Source organism: Cornus florida, unplaced genomic scaffold, assembly GCF_030987335.1.
Source record: "Cornus florida cultivar Cherokee Brave unplaced genomic scaffold, ASM3098733v1 CherokeeBrave_3.0.0_Hap2_Chr09, whole genome shotgun sequence".
Lineage (NCBI taxonomy): Eukaryota > Viridiplantae > Streptophyta > Magnoliopsida > Cornales > Cornaceae > Cornus > Cornus florida.
The window spans coordinates 53,354,567-53,372,169 of NW_026775579.1; the positions used below are offsets into that span (position 1 = coordinate 53,354,567).

Genomic DNA, 17,603 nt, shown 5'->3' on the forward strand with positions numbered 1-17,603 from the left:
TGAACAAGTTTCACAATGCAAGCAATGTGATGAATAATTTTGAGTGATACTTCATTCTCTAAGTGAAACCAGATCATTAACACTAGCTCTTTCTTTGGGGTCGGGGTATAGACAAGCAGGAATAAGGATGAAGATGGTGTTCAAGTAACTTAAGAGGCTCAAATGTAAGTGGGTGATATTACCACCAACATGCCTTAACAACTACTAGGTTTGCATCTTTTAATTTGTTCATTTATTTTTTTGAAGGTGAGACTAGATCATGGAATTGCTCCATTGTGACCTGGACATCACAGGGAAACAAAAAACAGCCTCTCCATATGAGGAGATAAAGGCTGCTTACATTTGACCCTCCTAGTCCTAGATCCCACAGCAGCGGGAGCCTCGTGCACTGGGCTAGCCTTTTACTAGATCATGGAAGTAAATAAAACTTCAACAACACAAAGCTAAAGTCCCAAAATTTTGAAGACCTCATTCAGATGAAGTTTCCATCAAGACAATGGCGGTGTTTTTCCTTTTCCTTTAATCCGGGGTGTGTGGGGTGGGGGTAGGAATGATGCAATAGAATATCATATTTTTTTAAAAAAATAATAATTAACCAGAAGTCTGGAAGCTGGAATTGGCTGAATTTTTTATTGCTTGGCTGTATTCCGTTTGATTGGCAGTTAACCTGGTCGAAGGAAGAAATAATAGAATCTTAATAGTTAAGTTACTAGTAAATCTCTCCCCTACTACAGCAGAGTTCACTGCTTCTACCTTTGACAGATTTGGGCTTTACGTAGCACATGTAAAAATCTAGGCATAAATTTTTCTTGGTTTAAGTATCTGTTTGTTCTCTTAATCGATACCAGGGCTTTAAGATTCTATAGCATCTCTCTGTCTTTGGGTGATACTAATTACCAAGGTACCAATATAGACCAAATCTATTGTCATGTTCCCCACTTCCACTTCTCTTTTCTGATCCAATACCCATCCTTCGCGCCCCACTTACTTCTCTCAGCCCAGTGCTGCCCTAAATTGTGTATGTAACAAGTTTGAAAGGGATATTCCTGCTCAGTTCAGGATAGAGGAAAACTAACTTGTTTTTTCCAATTCTAGCAATTTATATGCGAGTAATTTAAGAGTTGGCCTAAAGACTTCACTTGTTGCAAGCCCAAGAAAGGTTTCAAAGAGTAAGACAGTGGAGTCCCTAAAAGGGTGTGCTTTATGAAATGGTGTCCAGAAAGAGGTGGAGGGCACAATGGAGGTGGAAGATGCAACAAAAAGTTAGTTTGGGGTTAAACCCTGTTATTTAGGTGCATAGAGAACTTGGAGCTATATATACAGATTTAAATAATATACTATTGCTACATATTTAACCAACTGCCAAATTAACAAAGGCTGCAAAAGTACCAGCCACGAAGCTTCATTATGAAGAACTACTGGAATATCCAAATGCTCAGGCTTCAAAAAGTTTTGCAATAAGCGTATCTTCTCAGAAATTTCCAGGTCAATCTTGGCATCCTCTGGAAAAGAAGCAAACGTACGAGAGAACAACTTTGTCATGACATACTTCTCCAAACCCTGCAGTACATATAAGATGTGCTATCACAAATCTGCCACAATAAAAAAGTAAAGGAGTAAAGGACATGTAGCTATCACATTGTTACATGTCCTCCTTCCACGCGAGCGCAAAACATTTATTACTGCTATCAACTCAAAAGGAAATATCTGCAAATGTACAAAACATCACCTATCAGTGCCTAAACGAAATTTTAAAGGGACCCTTATCATACTAAATTTAGAAACTCAGGTTGACACAAGTAATTCCTATACACTAACTGCATCATATTTGTGATGTCAAAAATAGGCCACAACAAATTGCAGAGCACATATCGCTATATCTCCTTTCTTCCATAAAAGTGAAAAATATTTTATACTATTGTCAATTGCAAGGGAGATCTCCACTAGGTGTTTGAAACATCATCTGTCAGACTCATCATCACCATCCTTGCCTTCATCCAATATGAACGCTATAGACCATTTCATGATGCTCTTAGTGACCCAGGGTTACATGAACAATATCCACACGTTAACCTGAGAAAGCATCCCGTGTCAATGGCAGTCTAGTTGCCTCTTGTCTGGGGAAGGAGAAGCATGCAATGACTCATGCAAGCCAAGGCCAAAATGAATTCAGGAATTTTTTGCCGTTCTTGGTTTAAGACAAGCAGCCTAAGATGAAATTGGTTTCAGTCTAGGTTTCATGGACATGCGTATATATATATTTACATGCAAACACAAAAACACACATATAGATGCAAGTCATGTCCATGTTATATCTTTACTAATCATGGGTAATTTTTAATTATGTATTACAGCCGTAGAATGTTTATTTCTATATAGAGTATAATTTTATATTAAAATATATATTATATTATATGTCCGTCCCCTACTTATTCAAGATTTGTCATGTCAACATGCTCATGCTGTTTCATGTATGTGTCTTGTGTCCATATTCATGCTTCTTACCAAGAGTTCAAATCGTTGAAGCTTTTAAAAACTATTGAGGTAGTGGTGTTGGAATACTGCACGATGCAGACAACACAACAAGAAATTGTATGATATCAGAAGAGGAAGAAAATACCAGATTTGAAAGCTACTGTTTGTAGTTATTCGGAAAGATTTCCAGCACAAATCTACCCAAGTAGGGTTAGTTTTGATAGTGCTTTGGCATTTTCAGTTTGGGGAAAGTAAGGAATTTGATTGTGGGCTTTCTTTCTAAATTTGTCATGTTCAGGGAGTACACTTCTTTTTTAAAAAAAAAAAAACAGAGTGATACCCCGGATGCATCTTCTTTTAGGTATAAGCGCCTAGAAACCTAGGTTTGATTGGTTAGACTTTTCCTTTTATTCAACATAAGTTCTTAATTAATGATAATCCACGTCCTAATTATCATGTTTATTCTATTAACTCTCTGGCACCTTAGAAAGCTACTAGAACACTTTGGTAATGAACATAAAGTATCCTAAATAATAGCAGATTGAAGAGCATAAACTCTAAAAAGAAGGGGAAAAAATATTTAAATAAAGGATGAAGAAGGAAAAGCTGTAAATTAGATTTTAAAAGTATTCAGAGGATTGGCAAAATGGAATATTAAAATTCTGACACATGAATAAATGCTCATTTATAATCAACAAGTTCAACTATTCTCATGCACGGGCTCAAGTTAAGCAGGTTCAGGACGGGGAACCCCTTTCCCAAACCCGTCCCACCAATGAAAATATTTTCCCAAACCCCATTCGGGATGCCCCGCATTGGAACCGGGGCGGGTTCGGGCTGCCCCGATTAAAAAATTTTAAACAATTTTTTTTTTGATAGATAAGAAAGATTTCATAAAAACGCTCAAAAGGGGAGCGCTCCCAAATAAGACAACCACATCCCGCCCATTCACCCAAAAGAATAAAGAAGAAAGTATACTATACTTCAAAGCCAAAATATGAGACTACTCTCCCTCAAAGTATCTCCTATTTCTTTCACGCCACAAACCCCACCATATACACAGTGGGTAGCTCTCCAAGCATCTCTGACTTGGCTCTCCACCAAAAAAAAAAAATTAAATTAAATAAATTGAAACTTAAATAAATGTAAGGTAAATTTTGCAAATTTTTTGTAGTATAACAATCATAATAACAAAAATGTTGATAAAATTTAAAATTATCCTAATAAATAAAATATATATATATATATGGTTCATAAAAAAATACTTATTTATATTTTAATTATTAATCGGGACGGGTTCGGGACTTTGCGGGTTTTAAGGTGTCTTCTCAAACCCGCCCCTAACCAGATTAGGAAGATCCCAAACCCGTCCCTCTAGGGGTGGGAAGGGACGGGGCGGGTTAAATAGACATCCTTAAGCAGGACTACAAGATTAAATGTGCAAAGGGCCACTTGAGATATAATCAAGCTCAAGCTCAATGATTTGTCACAAACATGAATTTGACAGGTTTTTACTTTTTATAATGATAAATGCATCTGAATAGATTCATTTCTATAACTTAATACGATTCCATATCTCTCATATTAATTTTTGATAGGTGAAAAAGGATCTGTAGAAGTATAATTAGCACCAAAGCTAGTGCACTCATGTACAAAGCTATGCTCACTGTCACCAAAAAAAACTCTACAAAAGAATCCCCAACAAAAAGGAGCTCCTAGTGATCCGGAAAAAGAGATAAAACCACCAGTAATTAGTTCAAGTACTAGAAAATTATATCAATTTAAACTAAAGCAACGATTAAGAAAAAAATTCTCTAACTTAAAGCTTCAAATTGCAGTAGAATTTGAGCTCAGATATTATCACTTGAGTTGATCTACGCCCATAAAAAATCTGATTAGCACACCAACTCAGTGAAAAACTTGAAACTTACTGGGAGATGAAAAGAGGGAAGATGTATACTGAGTAAATACCTCAATAGCACAGTCAATTTCTTCCTCTGTTGCCCCATCCCACAATGGATGGTCCCTAATAGCAACTTCCATTGTCAAGAGGAAATCTTGCAACCTTTTGCCATCATTCTCGGGATTTGCCATGTGAAATGAAAAAGATACTATGAAGCTGCAGAAGAATAAATTTCTCTATTCAGAATTATTGTATCTACTGCACAGAGAATTAGCAAGCTCAACAAAAACAAATAATTTTATTAAATAAATAAATATTTATTACTTATCAAAATAAATAAATAAATAAATATTTATGAGAAGATAAATTTCTCAATGCTCCTTCGTGTAGGAGAGAGAGAAAAATGGATGGAAGGAAAAGGAGGGACGATGAGGATCCCTAGGGAAGGAAGGATGCCCATCCCTCTTTTTTTGGGTTGGATGAAAGGGAAGGGAAGGGATGATATTATCATTTTCAGATTATACCCTTAAAAAATAAATTAATACATTAAAATGAGGTTAATAACATCTTATAACTAGAACCCAAGCCTAGTTGGCTAGCGGGCCCGATTAGTCTTGGAGAGCCTTGTAGATGCTCCTGCATCGATGTCGTATTCAAGGGAATAACATGTCTTGTGCAATTGATCCACATATGAGGGATTGGAGACTGTTCCCAGAGAGTCACATTCAAGCAAGAAGGGGGAAAATTAACTTTTAAGGAGATATCACATGATTGGTTGAAGGTGACACGTAGATTGTCATCTCACAATATGTGGAATGCAGGGGCAGAGCCAGGATTTTAATTTTGGGGGGGGGGGGGGGGGGGGGGGGGGGGGTGGGAACAATATGCTAAATCAATGAGAAAAATAAATACTTGACCAATATAAGAACTAAAATACTGTTTAGTAATATTTTCATTGAATGTAGTTGTAGATCTTTGTATTTTGAAAATGATGCATGAAAATTACACCCATTGACTTCATAAAGAAAAAAATTACATACCACATGCATCCTACAGAAGTGCAAAAGGAATAATTTTAAGTAGTAGGAAAGAAAATGAGAAATTTGAAAGGAAAAAAATTAGAGTTTGACTGAAGAAGGGAAATATAACCTTTGTTTAAGGAAATCAAAGGAATTTGAAGAGTAAAAGAAAAAGGAAAGAAAAAAAATATAAGAGATAACTTTAGAAATTAAAAATTTTAGAGGGGGAGGGGGAGGAATTTCATAAAAGGTTAATTAACTATATATTGTAGTTGGAGGGGTGGTGGATTGGTGACATCACACACTCACAATCTTAAATATCAGCTATGCTTACATTTCAATTTTTTTTTTTTTTTCTTTTTTTTTTTTATCAATAAAATTTCTTTAAAGGCGCTCAAGAGGGGAGCACTCCCAAAGAACAAAAGGCGCCCACGACAACACTATAATTTTAAGCTATCTACAAAATCCAAAAGAATATCCATAGATATACAATTTCACCCATTAACCCAAAAAAAAAAAAAAAAAAAAAAAAAAAAAAAAAAAAAACAAACCAAATAGGGGACTCCTTGCCTTCAAAGGATCTCCTATTCCTCTCGCGCCACAAACCCCATCATAAACAAAGGGCCAAGCATCTTTGACTCGGCTCTCCACTGTACACCATTTCCGAGCCTCTACCATATCCACCATGGACCCCAAAACAACCCAATCCACACCAAAAACAACCAAGAACATAGACCAAACATCCCTTGCCACAAGGCAATGCAGCAAAAGATGGTTCACAGATTCTCCCAACTTCTTACACATGCAACACCAATTCACTAGTCAAATAAGCACAATAGAATTTATGCATGTGATTCTTGTGTTCAAAAGCAATTTCATTCCGATATCGCATAATGCAGTTTGGTTGGTGGGCAGTTCCACAATTTTTTATTTTTTATTTTTTTGATCAGGTAAGTACTCACACATACTTTTGCACATGCTCGGGCTCAAATCCTTCCCCTCCCCTTTGAGGATAGGGAGGTTATACTATCGGGCTAGAGGCCCTTTGGTGGCAGTTCCACATATATATATATATCTATAGCAGTCATCCTTAACAATTTTGTTAACTAAGACATGTCATGCATAAGTAACCTTCAAGCACTTCCAAACCTCAACAAGAATACCATTTTGGTCTTATAACCTTTCTTATTTTCATCTTCATAATTTAAATTTTCACCTCATATACCACAATTCAAGGAAAAACTTGTCCACCCTAATGTTATCATATGAACTGAACCAAAACACCTGGTACAAGTTTATAAAACAACTCACAAGTAACTTCTCCATTTCTATTTGATGTTCTCATCTTTCACCAATACAATACACTATTTGGTTTAACAAAATCAAAACATAAGCTTCCATCTCTTACCTTAGCAACTTCTGCATATAAATTATATTCTTCTCCCTGCTATTAATACCTAAATATAGATATTGTCTAATGCATTAAAATTTACCATGTTTCACCACTTATTTGACTTCTTTCTTTTTTTGGAAAGTTCAAGCAAATACACACGCCCACTGTATAAATTATGCCTCCACCAAGGCTCGAACACTCAACCTCCCCATTTGGGGAGCTTAAACCATCTGGGCCAGTGCCCATTGGTCTTATTTAACTTCACTCTTTGTACATTTATAAAACTTTTGTCACTTCCAATTTCTTGCCAAACTTTATAGACCTTTTCTGTTTATGGTATAAATTGTCTTCCTCATTATTTACCGCATTACATTCCACTTAACATGCCAATCATACCCTTTTCCCCACTAAGAAGCTAAGCCCTATAACTAAAGTTAACCAGTAATTCTTTAATAGAGCATTTTCTTATGGTGATAAAAACAAGAAGAAACCCTAAATTCTAAAGCATGAACTCAAAATCGCCAACACAATAGGCAACGCTTTGCTTAATCGCAAATAAAAGAGAATTAAACAAAATTTAATTATTGGGGTTTAATTTTCAGTTCTTACAAAGAAAAAATACAAGCCAAACATTTGTATCCGAGTAAGTTAACCCTAACGAATGAAATTTTAAGATCAAAAGTGGTAACAGCATTTCTTTTTCCTAAAATTCCTCAATACAAAAGGGAGACAATTACTGTATGTATGCATTTTCTCGATAAAATTGTTGGTTGTAGGTTTCTGCTAGAGCATAAAGATCAACGTAAAACATTCATATAAATAATATATATATATATATATATATATATAAGAGAATCATGAAGTACCTTTTGATTGATCGAACGAGATCAAGAGAAGTAGGGTTTCGCATTCTGTCAAGAAAATCGTAGAATGTAAGCGACTGAGTCGAACTCGTTTCCATTGCTCCACCACTGCCTTTACAATTGTTTGTTTTGCCCTATTTCTCGCTCTATATAATGTACACACACAATTACACAAGATATACCACCAAGCGGCACCACCCTCTCTCTCTCTAAAACTGTGGTTTCTCTCTCGAAGATTGAAAAATTAAAATTGGGGGCCATAGGTAAGATAAGAAGAGGTCTGTCTAAGACCAGTGGGAGAGAGGAAGGAAGAATGTTAGGTACAGTACTTATGGGCACGTGATTGTGTTGACTGTAGTAGTAACCAAAGTTTAGTGGGTACAAATGGGTCGGGCTCATCCACTTTCGGCATATGAATAACTGGCCCAAACCTCAATGACCCCAAAATACGGCATCTTTACTTGATCGGTTGATCCACACAGAAGTTCAATAGCCTCAATATCTGAGTAATACTTTTCTTCAAATTCTTTTTTTTCATTCACAAAAAATACTCACTCGCATATATTTTTTGCCCACCGCTCAAACCCCTCCTCTCTTTAGTGGGTTTGTTTAAGAAAATTTTTATTAATAGAAAAAAAATTGTACAAAAGAAAGTGACGAAGAGTGATGGGGCGATAGAGAGAGAAGAATTGATTTTACTAGACATAAATCATCGATCTAGTTGTCCAGAGATAGACGACTGTGGCGGACATGCGGTGAGTGGTGACTGCACTGCCTGAAAGATGATTGTGCGAGGGTTTGGTCTTTGGTGAGGGTTTCTGAGACTGAGATTAGGACTGCAAATTAACTGAGCTGTTCATGAACAGTTCGAGCTCAGTTCGTTAAAAGTTTGTCTCGGACTCGATTTATTAGTAAACGAGGTGAGCCCGAGCTTAGATTTCAAGCTCGTTTAGTAAATGAGCCGACTTGAGCAACACTCAGCTCGGTTCGCTAGGCTCGTGAACAAGCTCGTTAAGATATAGGCCCATTTGTAATGTCATTTTACATTTAAAAGGCTTAGCCCACATTACTACATGAGTACAAGCTTAGCCCAATTTAAATCATTTTATTAGCAAGGCCCAAAAGCCTATCATCCAAATAAGTTCTCATCTCAGCCATTAATTTTTGACACATCTTAACCGTTGGTTTGTTGCTAAGTTAAAAGGATAATGTAAATCCTAAAACTAAAAAGTCTTCCGCGAGTGTCCTCTACAGCTCCACTGGATGATCTCGCCAGTAGCCCCTTCTCGACACGGCTCTCTCTCACACTCTCTTTTTCCCTCATGTATCTTAAGGACAAGCAGTGCAACATATATGTATAGGGATGGCAAAAATCCCCAATCCGGTGGGGAACTGCCCCGCCCCCGCCCGTTTACAACGATTTGGAGAACCGCTTAGTTAAATGGGGTGGGGATGGGGGTTTAAAAAAAAAAAAAAAAACCGGTCGGTTTTGGGGCTAGGACGGGGGAGTCCAAACCCAACCCCAAACCCGCCCCAATCAGTATATAAAATTATTAATTTACACCTACTATATTATTATATTTACCAAATTAACCTGCACTATATATACACATGTTGTAAACCCTAAACTCAATTCACTTCCCATATTCCTCCTAATGACAGGAGTCGGCACTAATAGATCTGACGAAATAAAAAATAAATAAATAAATAGCAAGGAGGACAAAACAACTAGCAGGTACTCAAAACTCCGACCATCCTACACTCCCTCCTGCCTCCTTCACCATCTTCATCCACCGCTTCGGCCGACACACCTGTTTTCATAGATATTTTTCTTTTCTTGTTGGATGATATGTTGTGCACTCAATCCTGGATACCTGGAATACCATTGATTTGTTCAAACAATAAGATTCACCAATTGTTTTGCTGGTTCTGATTTGAAGTTATTAGAGGTGAGATTACAATTTTGTTAATATTTGATTAAAGAATCAGAGGAGTCTGCACATCTCAACGAATTGCTTTGAGTTATATATATATATATATATAGATATGATTGATGAATGATGATGCTAATTGATGATGTTATTTTGTGTTTGTTTGGTTGATGTTTGCTTGAAAGTTTAGATTTATGTGATTTTGTCTTATAAAAAAAAAAAAAGTTCAGATTTAAAAAAAAATTAGAATTTTCAGATTTAATCGGTTATGAGGCGGTGGCGGGGCGGGGGCGATTATGGGGGTTGGAGGTAAAAAAATAATCAGTTTTGGGGCGATTTTGGGGGTTTCAAATTTAAACGGGGATCGGGATGGGGATTGAGAAACCCGCCCCAAATCGCCCCATTGTCATCCCTATATATGTATATCAAGTAGAAAATCTTTATAAAGTTTGAATCGTTTGATTTCTATTTTTAAATTTTCTTATATATTGTGTCAAAAAAACGTTGTAAGATTTGATCTCATCTTTAAATTTTTTGTATTGAGTCAATAAAATCTTAGAAGGTTTGATTTCATCTTGAAATTGTTTTCTATAATTGATTTCATTTTGAATTTTGGTTCTGTATTGAGTCAATAAAACCTTGAAATGTTGGATTTCGTCTTGAAATTGCGTTCTGTATTTATTCTCTTCTCTGTTGTCAAAGACTGGAGACCAGATTTCATGAAAGAGATACTGCGTTTTGGTCATGGTTGGGTATGTAACCAATCCCGAGCCGAGCCCGAGCTTACCGAAATTTACCAAGCCCGAGCTCGAGCTTGGCTAGGCCAAGCTCGGCCGAACCCGAGCAGAGCCCGAGCAGCTTACTGTAGATAACGAGCCGAGCCCGAACAACCCAAAGCTCGTCACGGCTCATTTGCAGCCCTAACTGAGATACGTCGGCCTGTGTGGTTATGGTTGTGTTATAAACTTGTGGTGAGGCACTGAGGGACTTAGGTTAGGGTACTTCACTTTTTTTAGTTATAAGTTATATAACACACACATATATATAATATTTAAATAAATAAATAAAAAGTATACAGAGAGGGACGGGGTGGATTTTTATAAAAGACCCCATGCCCCAAAGTATATATAAATATTTCCCATACCCATGCTATTAGGGGCGGGACAGGAAGGGACAAATTGTCATCCCTACTACGTGCTCCTTAAATTGTCTTACACTAGTAAGTGATAATAACATTTGGAGCATGTACCATGACTTAAACAACCAAACATAAGTTTTTGTACTCTCATTAAATAACAAACCACACATAAACAATAATAACTGCCCATGATGATTTGTTTCAACAAAAGGAGTAAATGGCATATCATATTTATATGTGGGATATGTTGTGTCAAATTTAACATTCTTAAATGACTCATTTGTTGCCCTTAACCTTGAATCAATCTAAAGTATATTTTTTATACAATTTTCTTTATCAAATTGTTTTTTTTTTTTCCTTGCAATATAATTTATTCAATCTCTTTCACCAAAACATGGGTTCTCTTAAGGCTTCTTTTTATATGATAATTCAATTCCGTATTATATATCAAGAAATGTGCTTTTGTTATATTGAGTGTGTGATTGTATTTAAATTTGAGACAACCTATAATATATTAATCATCACCAAGAATAGATTTAGGGGTAGGCTCTACCCACCCAAAAAAAAAAAAAAAAAAAAAATTAAGGCAAATTTAGCCCAGCCCAAAAACAAAAGAAAAGTATTACTAGTATTAATCCACCCAAAGAAATATTAGCCCTCTCCATTAATAATTTCTGGATCCACCCTTGGTCATCACTTATAACAACCTAATTGATTTTACCTTTGCAATTAGTTTTAATTTGCATAGTTAGTTTTGTAGGATTAATTGAAGTGGACTTCATCATACAAGATTTAGCACAAGAAAAAGAAACATACTTCAGTCACTTATTTTTATCAAATTTTTTACTTTTTCTTATAACACCAAGACCTTCGTACTTATCATATTTCTTATAATAAATAAAAGCTGCACTATGAGAATTGAAAATTATCCTAATCTTTATCATCATTTGATATTTTCTCAAAACCTTGCTCATTATCTTCCTTACCATTATAATTTTCTTTATCGCACTTCATCCATATGTCATTTCTTTTCTTCCATATTCATATTATTTATCATTTCCTATCATATAATCAAAATATATAAGATTTTAAGTCATTATTTAGTGATACAAATATCTTTTTATTATAGCATTAACTTAGAAATTTATCAAATAGTTAAATCTTATATTATGAAAGCAACACATCCAAAACCCAAATGGGAAAAATAATAAATAAAACAAAAATAGGATAAAGATTAAATGACTAAAAAATATAACAATATGAACGAGTGCATGCACATTATTATTATTATTATTATTATTATTATTATTATTATATTATGGTTCATTAAAATAAGGGATTAATTTGTGATAAACATAATTTTACGTTGGCAAATTTCGTGTCAAAAACTTGAATCAATAGAGTTGTAATTTTTGCTTTAATTTGTGTCTCGATTGTGAGAGCTGAACAAAAAGCGCTTGGATACCTTAATTCGATGAAACATTACTTAGAACATCTATATGAAGTGACGACACCTTGCACATCAAGTTTTGTTTTTCAATTAAAAATTTAAAGTTCCTACATAGTCCCACTGGCCAGTTGGATTTTTGTTGACTGGTTTAACCACTCTCAATAAAAACTAATGGAATAATAAATTTTATAAAGTATGACTTCTAGCTAAAGGATTTCCTTAACAACTAGACAGATTTTTTCCTGAAATATTCAACCATGTGGCTAAACCTGCAACTATATGTTTAGTTCTCACATTAGCACTCAATCATCAACGGGAGATTAAATAACTTGATATTGAGTGTGCCTTCTTACATGGTGATTTAATTGAAGAGGTTGCATGGCTTAACCAAGAGGTTATGAAGATCCGCTCTTCATTAATCATGTGTTTCGCATGTACAAGTCCATTTATGAGTTGAAACAAACCCCTTATGCTTGGTTTAACAAGTTTCAAAGTCTTGAACTTAGTTTTTCTAATTCTCGTGATGATAATGTTGGCATTATGTGCCCTAATAGTCAATTATTTATTTTTAGTATTTGACATTTTGTTAATAAATGTGATTTCTTTTAAATATAATATTCATGCATTGGGCTTTACATATATTTACATGAGATGCATTATAGTCCTCAAGTTGCATTATAGGTGACTTAAGTGTGTAAATGATGTTTACACGCAGGAGATTTGATCTCATCGGTTTCTTGCACCTTGGCATTATTAGCAGTCAGAGATAAAAGCTTGGCACTTTTATCTGTAAGATTGTAACACACTTGACATCTATGAGATAGGATGGTTTGTCTCTACCATTTGGGTAGTTGACTCTAAGTCAATGTGTTAGTGTGCTTGGAGTACACTGAACTAAATTATCATAAGATCACACCATACAAAGTACTGTCATTATTTTGGTGTGCTTTTTATCTACTAAATTCATAGGCTCTAAATCATAAGGGATTTAGTGAACTCAAGTTTCAATATTAGTCACTTTGACTTACAAATGTGTAAAATCTTTTAAGGTCAATACCACGGTATATTGGGTGACTAATGTTGGTGTGGGAACACAAATGCTCAACATGGACTCCACACTCTTTATAAGAGTTATAATATCCCCTTAATGCAATTTAATAAATTTGATCACTGGAACTTGGTCAGGGGGTTTTAGTAAAATATTTACTAAATTTTTTTTTTTTTTTTAATTTAGAAAAATATTTATTTTGTAAAATTCTTTTATAAAATAATTTCATTCAGTAATCATAAGGATTAAGTTGGATACTCAATGAATATAAAATATAAGTAAGCCTTAGGTGAGACAGTATGTATTTTCCTTAGGGCTACTTATAGATATCCGGTAGTGGAAGGGCTTATATGTAATTATTTAGTAAACAGGGCCTTGTCGTAATTTCTAAATCTTAGAGTGCAATTACAATACTATTGTGGTGAGATAACTCTATCTCTATCCAATTGGAGTTAGGATAAGGAAGACCTATTGGATCCTCATTTCTAGCCCCAGACATTTTAACCGACTCTAGACTCTTAGGTCATATATTCTAATACATTGCAATATAGAGTATCTCTCGTACACGATCTAGAATACAGAGAGTGGGAAAGAAGGTTAGGGTTTCACAAACCTACATTGGGGTTATAGAGGTGAAGACTCATTGGTATTTAAGGCTAAAGAAGAAGGTCTTTATTGAAGTTCATAACCAAAGAAGAGTGTATGTTCTCGTATTCGACGATTATTCAATCATCCAAATGTATGAGATCACTTTCAGTACTTCTTGATTTGATGAAATATCATGTAGTCACAATCCAAAAAATTTTATAATCGTTTCCATTTTACCTTCAAATACATCTCTCTTTATTCATAAATCATGTAAACATGCTACATACATATTTATTTATTTGGATGATATTATTCTAAAAGGAAGTAATCAATTATTTCTTTAGCATGTTATTAACAAACTTCATCTTCCCTTTTTTAATGAAAGATCCTAGTCTTCTACATTACTTCGTGGGTATTGAAGTCACTCGCATTTCTGATCAGATTATTATATCCCAAACTAAATACACTTTGGATATTCTTTCTCGAACTAATATGTTTGGCGTTAACTAGTGTCATCAACAGTTGCGACTTATGTCACACTCAGTTAAAATTCGAGACCTCCATTGGCTAACCCAACTCAATACAGAAGTACTATTGGTGCACTTTAGAATCTCACATTGACTACAACAAATTTGGGTTCTTGCTACAAGACACTTCGTGGCAAAAACTTTCAAATTTTGTGGCGAAAGACTTTTGGCCACAAGAAATAGCTCATAGCTCAGTCGTGGGCGCAAGTCCATCATGGAATGCCAATAACCACGACCAAAAATATTCATGGCAAAATGTGAACCTTTTGCCACAAATTTGAACTCGTGGTAAAAGGCCTTCTATTGCCACAAACTATTTCATCACTAAATAACATTATGTTCGTGGCAGGTAGCAATCCCGATGTAGGAATTAATCTTGGCTAATTCAAACCTTTTGCAACGAAAATATTTATCGTGGTAGAATAGATCTTTTTCCACGGAATTTATTCGTAACTATAAATTTAATTGCCTACGAATATATGTCGTGACTATAAATTTAATTGCCCGTGAATATATGTCATGGCAAATGCCCAAAATAGGCTACAGAGTTTATTCGTGGCAATAATTTTAATTGTCCACGAATATATGTCGTGGCAACTACCCAAAATAGGTCGCGGAGTCTATCCATGACTATAATTTTAATTGTCCACGAATATATGTCGTGGCAACTACCCAAAATAGGCAACAGAGTTTATTCATGACTATAATTTTAATTGCCCACGAATATATGTCATGGTAAATATCCAAAATAGGCTACGGAATTTATTCGTGGCTATAATTTTAATTGTCCACGAATATATGTCGTAACAACTACCCAAAATAGGCCAGGGAGTTTATTCGTGGCTATAAATTTAATCGGTCACAATTAAATGTTGTAACAAATATCCAAAATAGGCCACAAAATTTATTCGTGGCAATAAAAAAATTTTATTGCCACAAATGATCCCATTTTTTCAATATATTAAAAAAAATTGATTAGTTTACAACACTTTTAGACCGATTAAATTTACAAGATGAATCTTGTAACTACATATGATACATAGTCAAGTGTTGTTAATTAGTTACCTTTTATAAGATGCTCCTTATTATTTTAGTTTACAACACTTTTAGACCCTTGTTAACGTTTTATTAAATTTTAGCGCTCAGACTCGCGCTTTTTTTCTTTTTTAACTTCAACCCCTTTTTCCCGTCTCCCACTTTGTGCACACAATTCTGCATTTCTCTCTCAATCTTATTGTATATAGAACCTTTGATTTTTTTATTTATTTATTTTTTTTTATCATCACTATGTTGCCTAAATAATCCACTTGTATTTAATCTATTCCTCACCCATTCATGAAATCAGTAATTGAAAACTGTTTTCAGACCCTGCAATCGACAATCAGATATTGAATAGGCATCCTCTTGTTGGAGGAGACTACTTCCAAAACAACCTTACCTCAAAACCCCCCTCTAGAACCCCCTATCCACACCATCTCATCCCTTCCTTCCCACTCCATTAGTATTTGGAAAAGCCTTCTAGCTGGGATTTAGCTTCTGAAATTGGAAGAGTTTATGTAGCTAGTGGGAGATAGTAAAATTCTAGGAATGAAAATAGAATTAATTTACTGTGTTATAACTTAGTAACTTTTTTTATTCTTTGTTAATGTGTTGAACTTGAAGAAATTCTAATGATTTAAAGCGGCTTAAAAAATGATTTTGTAAAGAAACTGAAAGTTTTAGTCTCAGGACAGTAACATTTTACAAATAATATTGAAAATTAAGTGTATACAGTCCTTCCCTCTTAGTCCCTCCATTAAATAGAACCACACCAGGTATATAATGCATTGTGTTTGCTGTAAATCAAGCATACCAATATATGCATGCTCCAACCACAAATCATATGACAATAGTTAAGACAATCATTTGCTTTCTTAAAGAAATTTTACATATTGGTCTTTATCTTCGATGAAGTCTACCTCGCCTTGTTGTTTACTATGATGTAGATTGGGCAAGCAATTTAGGAGTTGTCGATCCACCAATAGGTTTTGTATTTATTGAAGATCTAGTCCTAAAACTTGGAAAGCTCAAAAGCAATTTATGGTTGCCCACCCCTCCACTAAATTTGAGTATTATTACCTTGCATATACAACTATTGAAATCTTATGGTTATGTATGCTACTGTGAGATATTTGTATTCCTCTTCAGAATACCCCCTTTTTTTGGTATGACAACATCAGTGCAATCTCGTTGACGAACAATCCAGTACTTCATTCACGTAATAAGTACATTGAAATATATTACCACTATATATGCTCATGAAAAGGTTCTTCAGAAAGATTATACATTCAGTTCATCACAACAAAGGATCAAGTCTAAGTATTTTCACCAAATTTATCTCATCACAATGATTTCGGTTCCTACAAACCAAGTTTTTAATTTGTTAATGACCTATCAACTTACGGGAATCTGCTAATAGATAGGATAAATCATTACGTATTTCAATAATTTCATCCTCTGACCACACAACAAATTGGAACATCAAACGATAAATTATTATATGAATAAACCTCATATAGTTATCTATATATGTAAATTACAAATTAATTGCATTCTAAATTAATAGTAACAGATCTTCTTATAATCAACCCTTGATTTGTATTTCATAGATTTAAGACAAGACTGAGGCTAAAAGACGAAAAAGTCAACCAAACTCTCATCCTTATAGATTTATATTCATAAGGAGATGCTAAGTTGCAGCTAACAAGAACTTTCATTTAGAAAGTGGGAACTCAATAGCCTACAACTACACAATTTATAGCCAATCAGGTGGAACCTCAACACACCCACATACAAGCCCAAAAAACAAGCCTATTATTACTCAAAAAATTAGGATCCAACCCATATACATTGTACACTGTATAAATATCTGAATCAATAGACTAATCAAAACACAAAACATTCAGATATTATTCAAATAGTTTTTTGCATCTTGGAGGATGAGTAGGGCTACAAATGAACTGAGCTGAGCCGAGCCGAGCTTTAGGTTGCTCATGCTTAGCTTGCCTAAGTCAAATGAGTGGTTGGGCTCGCCTCAGGCTCGTGCAAGCTTGGCCTAGTCAGGATCGGGCTTGGCTCGACATTTTTTAAACAAACTTGGGCTCGAGCTCAACTCAGCTAGTGTGTGTATAGCCGATCTAACCATTTGTAGAGACACAAATTGATACAATTGCTTCCATTTTTGGCTTCTTAGCTTGCATTAATCTCTGATCTTCATTCTCTCTTTTGC

The 17,603-nt window shown here is 34.8% G+C and overlaps 1 protein-coding gene across 6 annotated transcripts in view; it reads right to left on the reverse strand.

Annotated features, from left to right (window-relative positions):
• Positions 1-7,956, reverse strand: part of LOC132273953 (vacuolar protein sorting-associated protein 9A-like) — a 55,055-nt gene extending 47,099 nt beyond the window's left edge. For 5 of the 6 annotated variants that reach the window (XM_059775076.1, XM_059775074.1, XM_059775077.1 and 2 more), the window contains exons 1-4: positions 7,657-7,956; positions 4,447-4,594; positions 1,639-1,707; positions 1,390-1,560 (exon numbers count right to left, since the gene is read on the reverse strand). In XM_059775076.1, coding sequence (XP_059631059.1) covers positions 1,390-1,560; positions 1,639-1,707; positions 4,447-4,594; positions 7,657-7,751 — 483 coding nt within the window. In that variant the 5' untranslated portion in view covers positions 7,752-7,956. The remainder of the gene's footprint in view (positions 1-1,389; positions 1,561-1,638; positions 1,708-4,446; positions 4,595-7,656) is intronic. The other variant, XM_059775078.1, reaches the window with a different exon arrangement.
• Between the last annotated feature and the right edge of the window lie 9,647 nt (positions 7,957-17,603).